Below are 20588 nucleotides of genomic sequence, written 5' to 3'. Positions count from 1 at the left end.
ATGGAGCAAAGACACTAAGCCACCGAAGTCCAGCTTACCCACTCACCCATCCCAGAGGGAGCCATGTGGAGCACCCACCACCCATGATTCAGAGGGTCCTCATTTAGTAGCATAAAGTAAAATGGAAACAAAAGCTCTAGAGGTGAAAGGAACAGTATACATTTTTTTCTTCCGTAGTTAAAAAGCCCAAGGAGCTCAATTTTTAAAATTTGATTCTCCCTGTTTTCCCTCTATTTTTATCAAGTTCCAAAACAGTGGGATATTGGAATGCATGTTAAGTATATCTAGCTTCTTGTCAGCACCACCTACTTCTCCACCCCACCCCCACACAGGGCCAAAATTGTGCAATGGGATTTTTCCTGCATTATTATCCCTTTCTAAAAGCCCAGAATTGGGACAAGTGCATGGACAGTGGGCTTGGTTCCAATCCCTGCCCTACCATGGTGTCTGGGGCAAGTGTTTCAGCCTCTGGGCCTGTTTTATCCTGTTAAAAAGAGGGAAACAGCTCCTCCAGTTATCCTTAGCAGACCTCAGACACTCCTTTTGCTACCTTTCTCGCCTCCAAATCTGCCCCTCCTCAAGGCCCAGTTTAAGCACCCTAGCCCACACTAAAGTGAATACCTTAATAGTTGTATTGCATTTTAAGAAGCACCCACTGGAGTACTCAAGAGCTAGCTGTATCAGCCCAGAGGCAACGAGCTAAGTTCAGTCAGTGGGGTTATGATGGAGTGGGGTCCTCAACTCTACCTAAGTACCCGCCTAGACCTTTCCCCCAAAGCTGGCTCTGAATTTAAGATTAATAAAGAAGCTGGTTTTACAAGCCCAGTTAAATGTGAAATCCCAGCAGGCCTTCGCCCTGTGTGTGGAGATCCTCGCAACAAAAGCCTTTACTTTCTTTTCCTTCCTTTCAGCTCCCCACACAGATGGTTAACACTACATCAGAATTTCCTGTGTGTCAGCAGTCACCAAAAATTTGCAGAGAAAACTTCTTTTGGGTGGCTTGTGGGACTAACTAAAATCTTCCATGGCCAGATAAAGGTGGTGAAACAAAGGTGAGCCTAATCTAGTACCCTAAGGACCTTAAAAAGATTAATATTCAAAGCCAAAAGAAACCCACTTTGCCTCTTTTATTTACAAGTTTTATTTAAATATCTCTCATGGTTAGAAAATAAATGTCAAATAGAACATTGGTACACAGCTTAAAATAACAAATGTCAGTAAAAATTAAAGAACATGGTTCATAATTTTCCCAAGTAACTGCCTGGTAAGAAATACTTTCTGAGGGGCGAGCTGTCAGGTGCCCGAGGCGTGGGGGACAGAACCTCAGACTGCTCAGGAGCTGTCCCACTGCAGACCAAATGCGTCTCCCACTTGGTGGTGCACGGGGCAGCTCACAAGAGAAGAGGCACTAGCAGCCTTTATTCCCCAGCTCCAAAGCTACACAAGGGCTTTTTTGTGTGTGTGCTATGGAAAAGAATCACGTTCAGAGACAAATGAACCACTTAAGATGAAACTCAGATAGCTCAGTTCCAGGAGATTCTGGTTTCAACCGGGAAGTTAGGGCTTCCTCGAAATTGCTAAACAAAAATAGGTCACCAGGGGCTGATAACATGAGTCAAGCCAGACTCATTCTGCACACATTTTCTTGTTCTGTACAACTAATTATTCTCTTAACTCAAGTTTGCACTGTTTATATTTCACTTATATATAAAAGGTGCTAGTTCAATTGTGTCTAACTTAAATTTTATCCAGTGTGCCCAACACTAGATCGGCCCAACACTAGATCGCTTAGGCCAATCATTCTTCTGGGAAAAATATGTTTATATATTAACATACCTCAAAGTTTACATTTTCATTATAGTAAATTAGCTTTAATGTTACAAATAACATCTCAGAAAACTGAATAAGTAACTTGATCTAGCATACTAACTTGAGTTTAGAACTTCTCCATCCATTTTGACCAATCTCCAGAATTAGCAGAATTGTATTATTTATCTATAAAACATTATTTAAAGTATGCCAACATTTCTTACCTAGAGTAATAAATAGGCAATTTAAAGCACCAAAGCATACTTTGTTCAAAAGTGACATCCTAAATATTAAGCATTCGATTGCATTTTTTTGTTCACTTTAGAAGTCTCAATATCAAAATCTTTACATTAATGGAATGACAAGCGTTTTTGGAAGACCTGACAAGTACCACTAACCCCTTCTAAAATCCGTGTCCTCAAGCGGTAGCCCATGTACCTCAGGAAGGCCAGTGACAGCAGAATTGTGGTCAGGGAGACAGACACGCTGGGGTTTAACCAGAAAGGGGTGCTCCTTGGGGCATTCATGGAAAGAGCAGACAGAGTTCATAGCGGAAAAAAGCAGACAATAAACTGAGCTTTCTCAATATACCAATCAGAAAGCAGGACATCTCTATCAGGCTGAGAAAAAACACAGATCCACTTGAAGAAACAGGTGGGAAGTCTGTATTCTCTCAGCTGTCTCACTAGTTACTTAATCAGATAGATTTATGACCCCTGCTAGGCTCCCAAAAAGGACTCAGACACTCCATAATCCTGGTAAATGTAAATCCTGGTAAATGAGAGTTTCGCTGGCATAAAGAACAAAGGATGTCAGACAAGCAGTCTTTGGCTCTAGTAACCTTCGCACCATCTGAATGACGGTGATTCCTGTTTTATTTCTGAGTTGAGATCTAGGAGATCAGAAGGACTGTGGATGGTTTCAGAATAAAAAGAACAAGGCTTAAGCACTCAAAAGAGACTTTGTCACTAAAACAGTTGCACTAGAAAATGCATGGGGAAACATCCCTAGGCTAAAAGTTTCCCAACTCTTGAATGTCCTAAATGTGAACAAAAATGAGGAAGTCAAACCTAGCTATTTGCTTTCCTTTCAGTGGGTGGCTCGAGGGGGTGAGATGAGGAGAGGGATCAACAAAGACAGTGCAGGAATATACAAGTATAGTTTTGTGGGATTATATCAGTGAATCCATTTAGGGACACATTTCCTATTGTTTAAATGTGCTACACCAATTCAGACCATGAAATTCATCCCCCAAAAAAGGATCCACAAGGTTTAATTTTCAAATAAACACAGTCAGTGCAGCCCATGGAAGCCATTACAGGTTACATTTATTTTTGCCCCAAATCCTGTACTAAATCAGGTCTAGTTCCTGAGGAGTAGTAATGGCCATTTAGCCCACAGTCTAAGGGCAAGTGTCCCATCTGACGCATCTCACTCCTCCCTCCTCCCCACTGCCCCTCAGGATGCAGCTAGGGAGCCCTGGTTAAGCAACTATTTTCAGATCTCTCCAGATTCAGACTGAGTCTAAGTCCACAATCCACTGCATAATCCAAGCCATAAGTCTTGCCTCAACTGTCACAGCTACTGCATGCAATCTTGAATTTTCTCCTGACCTGCAACCACTGGAACTGGGAGCATTCTTTCTAGACAGTATTGCACAGTCAGCAGCAGGGTGAGGGAGTTCAGCATAGCAGAGAAGGGAAGGAATATTAGGTGGAATTAGAAGAATGTTTGAGACATATAATCAGAAAGGTTAAGTGCTATGAGTAAATCTGCAGAGGGTTTACTAAACCCTGGAGGAAATTTTATTATGCAAGAAAGGCCAGGAATTAAGGCTCAGACAGAAGTTACCTCCTAGTATGTTTCAGGGGGTGGGACTCAGAGGAAGGGCCCAAAGCTGCACAAGTAAATTCAGCTGGTCCAGAGGCCTAGCCGCCTTCACCCTCAGCTGAAAACCAACACAAGTCATTCCAAGCATGCTTGCTTACAGCAGTCCTGTTTGGAAGCTTGAGGACTCAGCTTTAAAATAAACTAAATCAGAACTTGAAAGCAGCATTACAAAATGTTTTCACAAGTAAAATCACACACACAAAAGTTAGGACATTGCATAGAAAAGTATTCTGTTATATGCTTTGTAATCCTAGGTCATTAGTAACCACAAATAAACAAAACCTCCCTTCATAGTCTTAAAAGTCCATGATTGTGAATTGAGAATTATCAAGTTTACAGGTTTTGCAGCAAGACTTCAGGAGATCCTGAAGTTCTTCATATTCTTAGAATCATGATTCAGTTTACCCTTCAAAGGCTCAGGCTGACACAGTTTAACAACAGTGTCTTTATAAAAGGACTTGGGTTACATGAGCCCAACCCAATGCTATGGTCTCTGTACTCTGCCCTCTCTGTGTGGAAGAGGTGACCAAACACGCAGAGGCAGGGACATAAAATCACAGCTCTTGTTTTTATATCTAGACTGTTCTTTCCTCACATTAGCCAAGCAAGCTACATTTTCCTGCCCTTTTAACGATAAGGTTTAGATAGCCAGCTTAAGAGTAAGTGAAAATGTCTGAGAAGACATTTAAGTTAACCTTGGCAATAGGATGGGAGACTCTTAACTCCCCTTGTAATATGCATCAATTGAGTCTGAGTTAAAATACACCACCGTGACGGTGATATCATCCCTGTACATCCTCGCCAAGTCCTCCGGTAAAGTCAGCATCGCTGTCAGCCGCTCCGGCTCCAACTCCCCATACTCGTTGCTTCCTATGGCGTATCTGATCAGACGTGTGGCTGCGTTTTGGTCAGCAGCATGGAGCCCTTGGGCTTTCCTCTGCAGCAGCAGGCTCTGCATGAGTCCCAGATTGGCAGGTCTCTGGGCCAGGTCGGGCTTGTGCCGACCCGCTTCCGCCAAGTGCTCCACCACCAGCCTCACCACATCCTCATTGCCCAGCACATCCCATAGGCCATCTGAGGCAAGCACAAGGAACTTATCCTGGGGCCTCAGCCTGTGGTATGTGACCTCAGGCCTAGCTGTCAGGTAAGGGGGAGTATAGTAGTGAGGGGGGGTGAACTGGTAAATGTTGAGGGCCTCGGTGTCAAAGCCACTCTCCAGGACGCTGCGCTGCAGCTCTTTACTCCACTTCAGCTGGACGTCCCCAAATGCCCTGCAGGGCATGAGGACGCCCAGCAGCCTGTTGTCCATGATGACTGTCCTGTCCTCTGACTCAGGATGCTCCCTCTTTAGCCGTGACAGTTCGGTTGGGTTCCAGGCATTGTGGTCCCGGGTGAGGGGCAGACAAGACCATATGCCATTGTCCTCTTGGACACCAAGGATGGCCCGGCAGTCACCAGCATTTGCCACATGCAAGTGAACTCCGTCGACGTGGGCCATACAAGCTGTTGCCCCAGAGAAAGCAACCTGTAGTGAAAGGTTCCTGGTCATCTCATCTTCCAGGGGGACCTGGATCTCTAGCGAGATGTCAGAATCCAGTCTCTGGAAGGAGTACATCAATGCTTCCTCAATGTTCAGCCCCATTTCCATGTGCAGGTCAAGCAGCTCCTGCCAGTAGACACGGAGGTGATCAAGGTGCACTGATGTGACATCCTTGTAGATACTGTCCCCTGGGTGCTTGAGCCACTGCAGAATGGGCAGCAGGGGCTTCATGCTTTCCATCGCCCCCTCCATCTGTTCCAGGGTCTGCTGGGACATCAGTGACACTGCCACGTAGTAGAAGAGCCTCTCACTCACTGCTTGAGCACAGGCGTGGCCACCATGTCCATCGAAGATGCCAAACATCAGCCCGTTGGTTTGTAGGCAGGAGGCTACACCTCGCCGGTCCTCCACCGGGGAATTGGCAGCCAGCTGGTTGCTCTCAAATTGCAGCACCGAATTTGGGACTCCATTAATGAGGTCAAGAATCTTGTGGGCCAACTCACCGGCTCGCAGCACCTCATTTACCTGCTCAGGGCTGAGCTGCAAGTGAAAATCTTCTTCTGTTGACGTGTGTCTGTAGGCTTTCTGCAGAGCAAAGCCACCACACGGGGCACTGTTTTTTAGGGTAGCTGGTCCCCAGGCAGAGAGCCTCCATTTTGATTTATCCCTATTTGAGGCACATCTTGTATATAAACGTTGTCCTCCTCGTAATGTGGCAATGCTGTTCCTTGCAGAATTTAAAATCCAGTAGGACACAGTACTTGACATTCTGAAACTGTACAAGAAAATGTGTTTCTTCAGCAAAAAGTTTTTTCTTTAAACCTGGAAATTAAGAGTTTAAGAAACTTTTAAATTTAATTTTTTAAAAATACTGACTTCTGAAAGTCGGTTAATCTCAAAATACTTAAGCAAGTCTCCCTACCTCCTACTGTAACATATAAACACATTCCAGCAAATGTAGAAATCAGGGTTTTAAAACCTCTGCTCTTACAGAATCACAGAGGGCTTTTCCCAAGGGCCCCCTTTCCTTCTTCCCAAATCCTTTTCCTTGCCAGAGCCCAGTGCCAAGCTCCAGGGTTCACGCTCACCAGTAGGTGTTAAGTGTTTGCATAAATGTAAGCTCTCTTTCTTACTCCCTGGCCATCTTGGTGGCTGCTCTTGGTTGGGGGACATCTAGCACCTAAGGCAGGAAGACAGTGGCAGCAAAGAAGACGGAAAAGTCGCTGGAGTCGGATCAACACTAGGCTTCACTTGTTAGGGAAAGTGGAGTGGAAGGTATGTACTGGGGTACAAGCAGACTCTGAAAATGATCAGACGAAGCAAAGTGAACCTCGTCATCCTTGCCAACAACTGCCCCAGCCTTGAGGAAATCTGAAATAGAGTACCCCACCATGTTGGCCGAAACTGGGTCCATTACTACTGGACAATAGTGGTGGCAATAATATTGAATTGGGAATAGCATGTAGAAAATACTACAGAGTGCACATTGGCTATCATGGATCCAGGTGATTAGAAGCTATGTGAAAAGTAAATCATGCAAAACAATTTTCTTTAATAAAACTGGCCAGAGCTTATCTATCTATCTATATATCTATAAATCCATATATATATATGTTTGCATGCTCCATAAATTCAGGAACCATGGCTGCCTTTACTCACCAGTGGCTCTCCAGTGCCCAGCCCTGTACCTGGTACAACAAGCCCTCAAACACTGGCTAAACATGGCAATTCCAGAGGCCCCAAAGCACACTGAAGTATGAGACTAGCTGTCTAGCATCAGACACACTACCTCACTTGCCTGAGCTCCAGCTGTCCATCAGTGCAGTGGGAATACTAGTTTCACAAAGTTTTGTGAGGATTTAATGAAATATAATCCTTCCACTCCAAAAAGGGTATTATTACTTCTATCCTTAGGTGTATCACTGGGGATTTAAAGGTAGTTTTCAGTGGCTATTTATAAAACACCAAACCGCAATGCCTAATTCATCAACCTTTTCCTCACTTAGGTTTTAACCTACTTATTTTCCAAGGCTAGAATCAGTAGGTCAAATGGTGTAGACTCATACTGCCAAACTGATTTCCAGAAGGTTCAAATCTGCCTCCACAAGGGCATGAAGGAAACAGTTTCCTAGTACCTTCAACAGCTTCTGGTGATAATTTTCTTTAGACAAAAAAAAAAGCTGCTCTAATTTCTATTTTCTCTGGTGACCAGGGAGGAGGAGCATTTCCACGTGTTTTCGGATTTCGTTTATGAATCCTGCCCTCCTCAAGTTTGTCGGTTGGGGTATCCAGAGCTCCCACACTTTAGGACTCCCTCTCTCTCCCCAGCCCACACCGCTAAACTAGGGGCAGGAGCAGTCCGTCAGGGCGCGCAGAGGGCGCCTCCCCAGCTACCTCCTCAAGCCCTGCAGAGAAGCCGGGCAGCAATGCCGGACGCAAGGCGACTTGCCACAGCCCAGACCCAATTTCGCGTATCTAAAGAAAACAGGTTCTAAAATCAAGTCTCTGACCCACAGCCTTATAGATAAGAGCGCGGCCTCCGGAGTCCACCAAGCCAGATCTCCCTCAAACCCTGGCGAGGCCACGTGCCTGAGCCCCAGCTTCCCATCCAGCCTAGAAATTAAGGGAATTAAGTCGAGATGCCGAGCTCACAGGGGTGTTCCAAGGGCTCAAACTGCTAGTGCGGGTGTCTCGGTACGCAGCCAAGGATTCTCCGAGAGGCCACGAGCCCACGTGGCGCGTGCGCGAAAGAGGGGTGACGGTAGTTGTGGCCACCGCTCTTCCCAGTCCGCCGCGGCCCCGCCCCCTCACCTTACCTCGGCTCTCCACCCCATCACCTGAGCGGATGCCGCGGGCCGGAGTGGACCTGGCGCGGGCAAGGCCCGGAAAGGTTAGAGGTTTTCACATTCTACGCTCGTCCCGTTCCCTACCTTGGACCCTCGCCCGCCACTCACCTGCTTGTGCCAAGGCCGCTGGGTCGGTCCCTTCAATTCCGCGACCACATACAGTGCTTCGGCTGCCGCCACCCTGGACTCGCCTCCCTGAACGGACCTCCTACTGATCCTGCTCAAGGAAGCATCCTCTCGCAAGCTTTTATTGGTTAATCTGCGGAGGCGGGCCCTTGACGGACAGCGGAGTTGCCCAATGGCGGAGGAGAGCTAGGGGGCGGAACCCAGAGGCGCCAAATCCGGTTCCTCCCCACTCTCCCTCGCCCACCCCCGCCCACCCCCACCCACCCCCGGGGCTCTGTGGGTAGGCTGGGCGCGGGACTTCGGAACCAGGCAGCCATGTGATCGAGCACCACACCACGTGACCGCCCCTATTCTGCACACCCTAAACCCCGCAGGCTCTCCCATTCCTCACTGTTAATAATACTCCATGGCTTCCTCTCCATTGCTGTGCTGACCAGTCCAGACCCCTCTCCCAGGCGCCACACTTTTATATATCCACTTGGAGGTCTCCTTCTGGAGACCCTTGTACTCTTTAAACACAGTTTGCCCGGAATTCATCCTTTTGCCAAACCTGCCAAACCCACGCCCCAAGTCTGGGAGTCATTTTGATTCCTCTCCCCTCAACCCTACCTTTCTTTTGTCAGTTATCTAATCCTGTTAATCTCATCTCCCAAATATCTCTGCAGTCCAAACATTTGCCTTTAGCTACTCTACCACTTTATTTCTAATTCTGTCATCTGGTCTCCCCCCTTGACTTAAGCTTGGCCCTCGCTGGCTCTTCCTCTTCAGAGCAGGTATAGTGAACCTTCTACACCTCAAATTGCTGCGCTAAACTCTTCATTGGCTCCCCACATCCATGGGCCTTGGCATGGCCCCTGACAGTTACAGTAGTTAGTGGCTGGTAGGTTGAGAAAAGCTGAAAAGTAGGACACCAGATATTCCCTCAGTCCCTTCCATTGTGGGAATAGAACTCTTCCATTAACTGGTAAATCAAGTGCAGTCCTTCCCTGGAGGCAGAGAAAAATAGAAGACGACCAGAAAAGGCCACTTAGAGCCCTGAAAATGTGGTCTTCTGGAAGGAAGACACACAGGCTTACCTGGAGAGCCTGGCCAGCTCAGCTGGATCCAAGGACGTACCTGCCATAAAATGGTTCCTGTCAGACTTGCCCCTGATATGATATTCATGCCAGCACTCATTCTTGGCCCTTTCTAGAAGTTCTACCAGTAAGTCAGAATTTGCAATATCTCTCTTCCTGGATATTGAGAGGGCCATTTTAGGTTTACACTAAAAATAACTCCAAGAGATTCTAAATAAATGAGTGCATTTTTTTTTTTTTTTGGTATAGATCATTTGGGGTTATAGAGAGTCATCCTTCAGGATAGAGACAGCATAATTTACTCAATCTGCAGACACTAATTGGTGCTTACAATGTGTAAGCACCCTGGACTGACTATTGGAGACACACAGATGGCTGCCCCCACCACAATTTCCTGAGAAAATTATATCATTTTGCTTAGTCAGAAACCACTGAGTTTTTCTCAGTTACCACACACAGCACTTCCAAAGAAAAATGCACCCTTGAGGATTTTGTGTGCACCAGAACTTTTGTTTAAAGGTTACATAACCAGCTCAGTTAGCCTACACATGATGGCCAGCCCAAGAACCCTACCCGGTCTCCCAAGGCTTCCTTGTCAAAAAAAGACAAGAAATCTTTTTTTACTAGAAAAAAGTGAAGGCAAAGGACTTATCTCTCCCTTGAGAAATGGAAAGCAGCAGCTCAGCTGTCATTTTCCAAGAAAATATGTAAAAATACTCCGCCTCACTCAAAACCTAGCAAATGTGAGTTAAAATGAGATACTGATTTTTGCCAATCAACCCAACGAACACTGAAAAGTGATTAATACCTAATGTTGGTGAGTGGGCATTATTGCCATCTTGGCAGGTGGCAGTGTAAATTGAGGCTGCTCCGTGGGACAGATCTCAGATCCACTAATTCTACTTCTTTTAATTTATCCTAAAGAGACAGCCAAAGGTAAACTTTACACGTTTTCTAAAATAACCATACATATACATGACCCCATCTGGTATGATATGTTGTATAATCAGAAAAAAAAGAAGCAAAACTGTATTTTAAAAGCAGTCAGAGGAGAGATGGGTGCAGGAAGATAGATTTCTGAGATGATTCTGGCCAAACTCTGATGCTTAAGAACACAGGTAAGACCATCTATGGAAAGTTAGGAAAGCTGCATTTGAAGACGACCTTGTGTCAAGAGGAACTGAGAAGGTGGCAGCAAGTTTTTGCCTAACTGTTGAAATGATAACATCTGGCCTGATATCTGGGAGAGTTTATGAAAACCTCAGATGTCTTTCTTCTTTGCCAATGTGAGCGCACCCTTGGAGTGTTTCTGTGGCATCATTGCTTCCCAAGGCAGCTGAATAAGCCCAGAAAAGCCTTCTTGCTGATCGGAGCACGTTTGTGCCCTGATACAGTTGTCCCAGGGACCAGTGCCATTCCAAATCAAGTGATTTAACTTCATCACCTTTTAGCCAAGCAGGTGACTTTCTCTGGCACTGTCCTCTCCCAAGCTGACCACACACAGGGGCCCACGCATGTGCACCCCCTCCACTACCTCCCTTTCCTTCAGAGAGAATGGTTACCGATCCCTGCAAAGCGGCAAGTCTTGAGGATGCTCATGAAAAAGGCTTAGGAATTTTTGAAAAATGCAAGTCCTCCCTCAGCCCTCTGAATCCTGGCCTGAAGCAACAGCACTGACAGACTTACTGGGTTGTCAGGAGGCCTCACAATAGTTATGTTAAGCTCCTAGCTCATAAAGCCAAGCTAAAAATTGCCCTTCAGTAGAGCCTTTGGGGGAAACATGACCTGTGTTTCTGTCCCTTTAAGGTTTCTCCAAACACAAGTCCATCTTTTTCACCTGCCTGAGGGAACAGCTGCACCTAAGGCTGAGATCTAGGCCAGAGGGACACCTTTTCCTGTGACCTCCAACTAATCATTCCCTTTGCCACCACCATCCTACACCCATCCTCACTCAGACCTTATTCACTGGCGGGCCCAGAATTTTCCGTCACCCTGGAGGCCCGAGCCCAAGGCCCCACTCTGTGTGATCCTGGGCCAGCCACTTCATCCCGCAGAGCCTGTGGGGCCTACGTAGAACTGCTTGGAGAGGGCAGTTGCGTGGGCCTTGGCATTGTCATTTGCACTCCATGTTGCCAATGACATATCCTTTCTCGAAAGTAAATTTGGAGAGAAGCTGAAGAACAGCTCTAGGGATCTAGTGTGAGGAAGAGGAGGAAGTTGGGAGACAGCCCTGGAGCACCGCCCCCACCTCCAAGCCTGGCTTCCTGTTCTTTCCCTCGCAGCGCAGGCCAGTGCTACTCTGCGCAGGTGATTCTCCAGGAGACTGTGGGTCCCCTCCCGCCACTCCTGTGGAGGCCCCTAAGGGCGCCCTTTTCAGGCTGGGTTGGTGGGTGTGTTGCAGGAAAAAAGATGTGGGGCATGAGAAAGGCTGTGTACCAGGTCACCCTGGGATGTGCCCCACCAAGTGTGGGTCCTTGGCTTCACGCAGGAAAGAATTCAAGAGCGAGCCACAGTTGAGTAAAGGTAGATTTATTCAGAGAGATACATTGAAAGGCAAGAGAAAGGCCACAAGGTGTGGGGGTTGTGTGCTCAGAGTAAAAGTAGGTACACACTCCATAGACAGAGTGTGGGCCTTCTCCGAAGAGAGAGAGGGCAGCAGCCACAAGGCACCCTGTTGCCAGTTTTAATGGGCTTGGTGGCTTCATATGCTAATAAGTGGAAGGACCAGTCTAACTACCCTGAGGAAGGGGCTGGGATTCCCAAGAAGTTGGCCATTTCCCACTCTTTGACCTTTTATGGCCAGCCTTGGGACTGTCGTGGCACCTGTGGGCATGTTATTCACCATGTTAATATACTACAATGGATGTATAATGAAGCTCAAGGTCTACTAGAAGCCAAATCTCCCACCATCTTGAGCCTCAAGGCCTACTGGGGTTGAATCTTCCACCATTTTGTTGTTAATTTCTGTATCATTCCTTGAATGACTGTGCCCTGCCCCCTTCCTGTTTCACTAGAACAGTGCTGAGATTTATGTCTGATAATGTTTTGCCTATGTTTTCTTCTAAAAGGTTTATAGTGTCTTGTCTAATGCCTTTAAGCCATTTTGAGTTAATTTTTGTATATGGTGTGAGGGAGACTGCTATTTTAGATGGAAGAATAAGGAAGGGTTATCTGATAAGATAGGCTTTGAGGAAGTTAAGGAGTGAGCCTGGCAGTATCTGGGAGACAGCATTCTGTGGAAAGAAAATAAGAGGGACAAAGGTCCTGGCCTTGCTAACCAAGGGAAGGGCTTGAATTTTATGGCCAGGGCTGCCTGTCGCATCTCCAGCCCTTGGGCTAGGGCTGAAGAGAATTTGAAGGAGTATCTCAGCCATGCTTTCCTACAGTGTGCCCCTTGGAATACAATCCCAGAAAATGTTCTGAGAGAAAAGGACCACATCCATACTACTCTGCCCTGGGAAAGATTTACAGTGAACAGCGGCTTAGTCTAGGCGCTGAAAGATCATGCAGTAAAAAGTATTCATCCAACTTCATTGCAGCAATTCCAAACATTTCACCACGAACCTCCTTTTTGCTGTAAAAGCTAGTCACATCTGGCAAAATCCATGTACTTCATGAGATGCCCACCCATATATCCATTCTTGGAAAAAGCAAAATAGAGTCTGGAGACCTAAACTGATTTTGCCAAGTCCCCCTGGGACCCCACTTTAAGCTGGTGGCTGAGAGAGGTCTGGGCCCTGCTGTCTGGACTTGCAGCCAAGCCACATTCCTAGAAGCTTCTTATCTACATTTGGTAGCCTGAGGGGCTAGTTTGGCCTTCTCCAAAGCCAGAAGGAGAGCCCCTGTACACTGTCTGGGGAAGATGGTTACCCTCTCACCATACTGTGTTTTTGTTTAGCCATCTTTAGGTAAAGACTATAATTTAAATAGGAACTTCATCTCCGTGGGTGCTAACAATGTATGTGTCTTTTCTGAGCCTGGTCCCCCAGTGGACCATGCAGGGCTGGTGCATTTCAAACACACTCATGGAAAACCAAATATACTTTAACCAGTCAGTAGCCTCCATCTGAACACCTCACTTCTCATGGAAGGCTGAGAATCCATAGACTGGATATTTTTTTTCTTCCCTGCTGAGGACCAGTGTGGCACTGTGGCCTGGGGGCTCATTTATGAATTGTCAAGCTCCTGAGCTTTTTGTTTTCCAAAAGAGAAGAGGTGCCTTTGGCTCTCAGAGGGCGCCCTGTGTAATGTGGTGATTTGAGGCCGGGCCAGGGTCAGGCAGGCACGAGAACCCAGCACTGCCATTAGTTGGATACATGACTTGGGCAAGGGGCCTCCGCTGAATTTAGAGCCTGTGTTGCTCCATCAGCTGAATGAGGGCAGCCATTCCCATGTATGTTGGTGGGGGGCCCTCCCCCAGCTGTGCAGTGACTACAGAATGGGGGCAGGGGAGAGCACACGGGGGCGTTGAAGCAGAGCTGTCCTCCTTTCCTTGACTCTGGAGCTATTTCTGTCTAAAAAACTAGGACCTGTCACTGTAATCAGGGTACCCCAACCCCCAGCCATGCTGGAGACTGGGTCAAATTTAATTCAGCTTTTTCCCCAAATGCAACTTCAGTTCCATATAACTACCTCCAGGACTTTGTCCCTGTTATTCCCCTGCCTGGAATGCCCTCCTCTATCCTCTGTACCTTTGAGGAACAGTGGGGCCACTGCCCCAGACCTCCATGTATGCCCTCTCCCCAATAGCCCAGTGGTCTCAGTGGCACTGAGTGGCTAGCTGCCTGCTCCACCCGATGCTGGACCCCCTGGGCAGCAAAGGAAGCAATAGCTTAGGATGCCAGTGAAGCAGGAGCACCAACAATAGCAAAAAAATGTTTTAAATGTTTTAACAAGTAGTAACCTGCTGGGCAAGTTTCTTTCCCAGCACAGCTGGGCTCGGCCCCTGCTCATGGATCGCTGGCTGGGATGGACCAGGAACCAACCTACACGTGGCCACAAGGGGGCGTAAGTACACTGTGGGAAGCGACTGAATGACTGGCTTCCTAGAGCTGGTGGAGGGAGAGTGTGTGTGTGTGTGCGCGCTTCTCTCCACAGTGCTTAGCACGAGGAACTGTCAGTGATGGGAAGGCTGAATGCATTTTAAGGGGCCTAGAGAGCAGTGTCTTTGCCTTGGCTGTGGATTTAGGCCAATCCTGGTCCCAGCAACTCCCGCTATGTGACCTGGAGCAAGTATCTTAATCAATTCAGTAACTCAATTGCCAGATGAGAATAAGAATGGTGCTCACCTTAAAAGGTCTTGGGTCTAATTAAATGAGTCAGTCCATGGGTCATGTTCACTGGTGGGTCACACCACAGACATGGAGCACGTTCTCAGTGGCACCAGAGGAAGGTGCTTTAAAATAATTTGTTACTTAATAGTTCATTAAAGTTAAAGCCTAATGAGAGAAATCAGAATTATATTTACCTTCTTTATAGTTACCTGTCAGTTTAGTGTTGTTTTTATATCTAATTACACATGTGAGGGCCCTATAATACTTTCAGTGTGTGGCTTAGATAGGTTTTTGGCCCATGGAGTTTCCTGTAGGGGCTGCAGCTGAAGGGACCCCTTATGTCTGTTGGGGGGTGAAGTTCCTGAGAGGCCTAGAGCAACTGAGCAGATGTACATGCAGGGCCCAGGAAAATGTAGGTCCTGGTGGTGTCCTCTGAGGGAGGAGTTTTGGGGTGGTCCACATAAGGTCCCCCAACCTCCGTCCCCAGAGACCAGCCTGCTACCTCAGGAGCTGGTGGGAGACCCCACCTTAGAGTCCTCCACCGATGCTGTCACCCGTGCCCTCACCTCCTTCAGGCCATGTCCAACCCTCTACCCTGTTCCCTCCTCAGATGTGCCTCCCTGTGGTTCTCTGACCCCCAGATGGCCTCACCTCTCATCCCCTAGACTTGTGGTACCACCCTGAGAACATTTGGAGAATCTGGGAGTGGTTGTCACATGGTTAAGGAGACCCCTGGCATTTGGGGTGGTTGGGGTGCTAGGTGCCCTTAGGACAGATTGATACAACAAAGTCCTGCCCCACCTTCACCCTTATGTTTAGACAGGTGAAGAATCTGTTTGTCTTCATTTGAGCCTACAACTTTGTTCCATTTTATTTGGAAACACAATGTAATACTTGCTCAGCTTTAATATGTAGCAAATTATCATAATTTGTGTTGTTTGAAATGTTACCAGGAGTTGTTCACCATCTAGGAAAATCACACCATAAAGGCAACAATACTCAGATCCCTCTGCCTGAAATGCATTCAGAGCTGCCATGTTATGGGGCTTCTGAATGTGGGTACAAACATGCGAAGCCTTCTCACATCCTTATGCCCCAGTATTTACATGCTGACACATTTAATTTTATTAAAAATTATATTATTTGTATATACAATATATCTTAATATGTATTATAAACAAATGTCCTTTTATTACAACTAAAGTGTTACAGTGATTTTTTGAAAGTATGTGTGTAGATAAGATACATTTTCTTCAATTTTCATTGAAGGCTCATAATGGAAAGCTTTGCATTTATTATAATAAAAAGTAGGCTCTGAGGATCTCACAAACACAATATGAACAACAACAACAAAAAAAAAACAGACACCAAGAATGTTTCTGAAATGAATGATTTCATTTTGAAACCAGACAAGTGAAATTTATGTTATTAGAATTCAGGATGGTAGTGACTGTGGGGAGGTAGGAACTTGATGAGGACACGGGGGTTTTGGATGTTGGAAACGTGTTTTTGCTGATCTAGGTGCTGGTTCTATGTGTGTGTTCAGATTGTGAAAGTTTATTGGGTGTATATACTTCTCTGTATGTAAGTTATGCTTCCATTTGAAAACAACAATAAAAACCGAAGTTAACATCACCAGTAATCGGACCACTCAACATCATGTGCTGAAAACAATATGGGATCATTTTTGTGATATTCCCACGAAAAGTGCGTAACCTGAGTCTCTTCATGAGGAAACAACTGACACCCAACTGAGGGACATCCTGCTATGTCACTAGCCTGTGCTCTCCAACCATATCAAGGTCGTGAAGGACAAAGACACACTGAGGGACTGTCCAGAGAAAAGGAGACTCTAGGGACTGGACAACTGAATGCAATGCATTATCTGGGAATTTTGGGGAGGTTACAAAAACATCCTGAGGACAACGAGCAAAGTCGGAATAAGGTACATTGATTAGATAATAGTAAGGTAACAATGTTCATTTCCTGATTTTGATGGTTGTACTGTGGTTACATAAGAGAATGTCCTTGTTTTTAGGAAAAATCACTAAAGTATGTAGGGGTAAAAAGACATGATGGCTGAAACTTATTCTCAAATGGTTAAAAATATTTTTTGAAGAAATAGAATGAGAGAGACCAAATGTGATGAAATGGAGAGTCTGGGTGGCCAGTCTATGGGTATTCATTATAATTTTTTTTCAACTTTTCCATAAGTTTTTAAAAAATGTATTGTAGTATAGTCAGTTTACAATGTTGTGCATAAGTCTTAAATTGTGCTAAAATGAGAAGTTTTGGGGGTTAGGAGCTCTGGATCTGATACTGGAACCCTAAACATTGGCCATTCCTCAGTTCCTACGGCCGCAGCCCCACTTCTCCCTGGTGTCAGTGTGAAGAGGCCCAGGAGGAGAAGGAACTGGAGCCTGACATTTCCAGGCGTGGCGGTCAGATCTTGTGTGCCACAGGTGTTGAGGTCCATCTCTCAGGGCCCCAATTTACGACGAGGGCTTAGTGAAGTTAGCTGAGTTTGGTTAACTGTTTGTTGTTGTTGTTGTTCTTTTATAGTTTGTTTGTTTGTTTGTGAGTCTATTTATTTATTTACTAGTTTCTTTTTTTAATGGTAGTATGAAGGATTGAACCCAGGACTTCGTGCAGGCTAAGCACATGCTCTACCACTGAGCTATACCCTCCCCTTGAATTTGGTCAACTCTTGCCAGATGCCTGACACCTGACTTTCTTTCCTCAGAATGACCTCTGACCTCAGCAATTAAGGCAGGTGCCCCAACGACTGTAGAGCTGGCTGCTGTGCCCAGACCCAGCCCCAGACCCCTGCAGTTGCTGGAGCCCCAACTGGCACTGGCTAAAACAGCCAGGTTGCTGCTCAGCTCCACACCCGGCCCAGGATAGAAGGACCCATGTGAGCAGCTCTGTATCTGACCCTGAGCTGCACAGGAAGAGGGGTGCCCCTCTGGGTTGCCTCTGCTGCTCCCGGAAATCACAGGCTTCAGGATTTAGTGCTGGGGCCAGGGCTTCAAAAGCTTGGCTGCTCCCCAAAATATATTTTCAGCTCACCTGCCCCTGCCTGAAATTACACCATTAGAGCTCTGCTCTCCTAAGAGAGACATCATTTCCAAGCACTGACTTCTCCTACAGTACAGACCTTGTGTTGTAGGGGGTCATAGTTCATGGACTTGGGTAACACATTGAATGCCTTTATTTTCTGTAAATCAGTGAAATCTAGCTCTGATCCCCCATTGCATTGGGCTGGGAGGAAATTCAGCCCAAGTATTCTCCTGTCACATTGATAGGCAAAGGCCTGCGGGTCTTGGGAGGCTCTTCCAGTCATCTGTCCCACTGGTTTTGGCCCAGCACTATGTCCTCTTTCAGTTTAGGGGGCCCATTGGATGACCCATATCCTGAGATCCAGAGCTGTCTGGCCCCCAACTCAGTCACTGCCTGATTCTGCTTCTGGGAAATCTTTCTCTCCTTCATCACGTCCAACCTTAGGCTCCTCGGGCCTCCCACTGACACATTTTACAGATGAGAAGACTGAGACTGAGAGGTCACACAGCAAACCAGAAAGAAGATGATAAAGTCATTCTCCCATAAGGTGTAGGGCACTTGCCTTTCAGCAGAGGATCATGTCTTAACTGTGAACACTGTAGTTCAAATGACAGGATTCCGGGTTCCATGACAGGCAAAAGGGAGTTATTCAGGGTAGGGGTCTTTCTGCTGCATAAGGCTCTCCTGATGGGTGAAGAGCACTGGACAGGGAGTCATAAATCCTTGCTCTCCCACTAACTCAGATGAAACAGACTCTGTTGTCCGTGGGACTCAGTTGTTCTTATCTATAGAGTGGGGTCAGACCAGGAATTCTTTCAGCTTGGATGCTCTGGGATTCCCTGGGTACTTTAATAATCCCTGCCATGGCTTCCCCCCAGACTCTGCTCCTGAACACTCAGGAGCAGCAGCAGCAGCAGCAGCAAGGACCCACCCCACCCACACCAGGTCCCCCAGAGGCTGGGTACCTGGAGAGACAGGGCAGTGAGCCCTCTGGAGACACCCGTACCCAGAGCAACCAATGACGGATTACTCAGAGCAAGAACTGAGAGAGGAGGAGAAGAAAGAGCCCTTTTCTGAAGACCTGAAGGACCCCTGGGAGCCCAGTGGACTCTGGGGCCTTGTGTCCCCATGATTTTCCTGCAATGCCTGTCCCAAGAGGGCAGCTTGATAGGAATAAAGGGCCATCTGCTCACCCTCACATGCCTCTGAAGACAAAAACATTTGGGTTGCAGCTGGAGGGATTTAGATCAGACTTACAGCCTGCAGGCCAGGAACTGCCAGGGCACAGGCTTAAGTCCATCCTGCAGGACCAAGAAGGGGCAGCAGGAGGAACTGATAAATTGTACCTGCCAAAATATGCCCTTGAGCCTGTGTTGGAAGGTGAATTTGGGCCAAGATGCCTGGCACTTTCCAAGCCTCAGAGAGAGTCCTCTTCCTCCAACCTGGAAGGTCTTTAGCCCCTGCTCTAGACCTCCAGTGGCTCCTCTTGGCTCCTGCATGTCAGGGTAAGCTTCTGCCTAGCATTTGAGGCCACCAGAACCTGGGGACCCCTGTCCTGTGTCCCTGTGTCCCCAGTCACACATCTCCTCTTTGTTGATACATGCTGGGTAACAGCCAGGCCTCCCTCTCTGTCTGCTGAATGTTCCCTGCTGCTGAGGCTTCTGTGCCTTCTCTGGGATGCCAATGACTTTGCTCTGGGCCTCTCTTCCAGGAAGCCCTCCCAGACTAATCAAGTCAGGACCCTTCCCAGGGACACTACTACCTTACCACAGTCTCAACAGTCTCTTGTGGTCAGTTTCTTCCTGGGGGTCTTGGCCTTTCTCCCAGTGGAAGAGCAAAGGTCCTGCAAGGTGGCCTGGGACAGGGCCAGCCAGGCTGGAGTGAGGTGGGGAGTTAGGGAGGTTTCCTGGAGGAGGGAGGCCCTGAGAAAGAGAGCCAAGTTGGCATCAAATGTTCTGAGACTGCCCTTGTGGAGGACAGAGGCTTGGAGCAGATCTGACTCATTCCTGCCATTGTCTTGCCTGGCTCCTGGCCCGGCCAGAGGGCCTGCTTGGACACCTTGCTAGCAGATGGTCCTGCAAAGAGTGACATCTGTTTCAGGCTGTGCTATCCAGTGTGATAGCCACCAGCCACATGTGCTCTTGTGTACTTGAAATGTGGCTAGTCTGAGTTGAGATGTGCTATAAGTGAAAAATACACAATGGATTTCAAAAAATTAGCACAAAAAATGTAAAACATTGTGTCAATTTTTTATGTTGATGATATGTTGAAATGGTAAAATATTTTGGTTATAATTGAGCCCAATAAAATATATTATTCAATTTAAATATACTTGCTTCTTTTTCTCTTTTACATAAAAATTTTATTATTTTAAAATTTTATTTTATTTAAGTTTTCCTCCCAGTCTTATTGAAATATAATTGGCATACAGCAGAGTATAAGTTTAAGATGTGCAGCATAATGATTTGACTTATATATATCATGAAATGATTATCACAATAATCATTTAGTAAACATCTATCATCTCATATAGATACAAAATTAAAGAAATAGAAAAAATTTTTCCTTGTGATAAGAACTCAGGATTTACTCTCTTAACAACTTTCATGTATAACATACAGCAGTGTTAAACTATAGTTATCATATTGTACATTACATCACTAGTACTGATTTATCTTATAACTGGAAGTGTGTACCTTTTAACTACCTTCATTCAATTACCTGACTCCTCTCTAGTAACCTCAAATCTGATTTCTTTTTCTATGAGTTGGTTGGTTGGTTGGTTGGTTGGTTGGTTTTTGATTATTATTGACCTACAGTACTGTGTTAGTTCCTGGTACACAATATAGTGATTTGATATTTCTATACATTTCAAAATGATTACCACGATGAGTCTAGTTATGATTGTCACCATACAAAGGTATTACATAATAATTGTCTATGTTCCTCACATTATACATCTCACACC

The 20588-nt window shown here is 46.3% G+C and overlaps 1 protein-coding gene across 3 annotated transcripts; it reads right to left on the bottom strand.

Moving 5' to 3' along the window:
* Positions 1-1100: 1100 nt before the first annotated feature.
* Positions 1101-8307, bottom strand: PDP2 (pyruvate dehyrogenase phosphatase catalytic subunit 2). Of its 3 annotated transcripts, none has more exons than XM_032486477.1 (2): positions 8194-8307; positions 1101-6061 (listed from the first exon to the last, which is right to left on the bottom strand). In XM_032486477.1, the coding sequence occupies exon 2, from the start codon at positions 6005-6007 to the stop codon at positions 4418-4420; it is 1590 nt and encodes a 529-aa protein (XP_032342368.1). In that variant the 5' UTR covers positions 6008-6061; positions 8194-8307; the 3' UTR covers positions 1101-4417. The 3 variants fall into 3 exon arrangements, with proteins under 3 accessions (XP_032342368.1, XP_032342370.1, XP_032342369.1); XM_032486479.1 differs by having other exon boundaries at positions 1101-6014; positions 8194-8305; XM_032486478.1 differs by lacking the exon at positions 8194-8307 and adding an exon at positions 7892-8141.
* Positions 8308-20588: the final 12281 nt, after the last annotated feature.

Source organism: Camelus ferus, chromosome 9 (assembly GCF_009834535.1).
Source record: "Camelus ferus isolate YT-003-E chromosome 9, BCGSAC_Cfer_1.0, whole genome shotgun sequence".
Classification (NCBI taxonomy): domain Eukaryota; kingdom Metazoa; phylum Chordata; class Mammalia; order Artiodactyla; family Camelidae; genus Camelus; species Camelus ferus.
The sequence above is the reverse complement of the archived record's forward strand: the minus strand, read 5'-3'. Positions and strand labels throughout refer to the sequence as shown.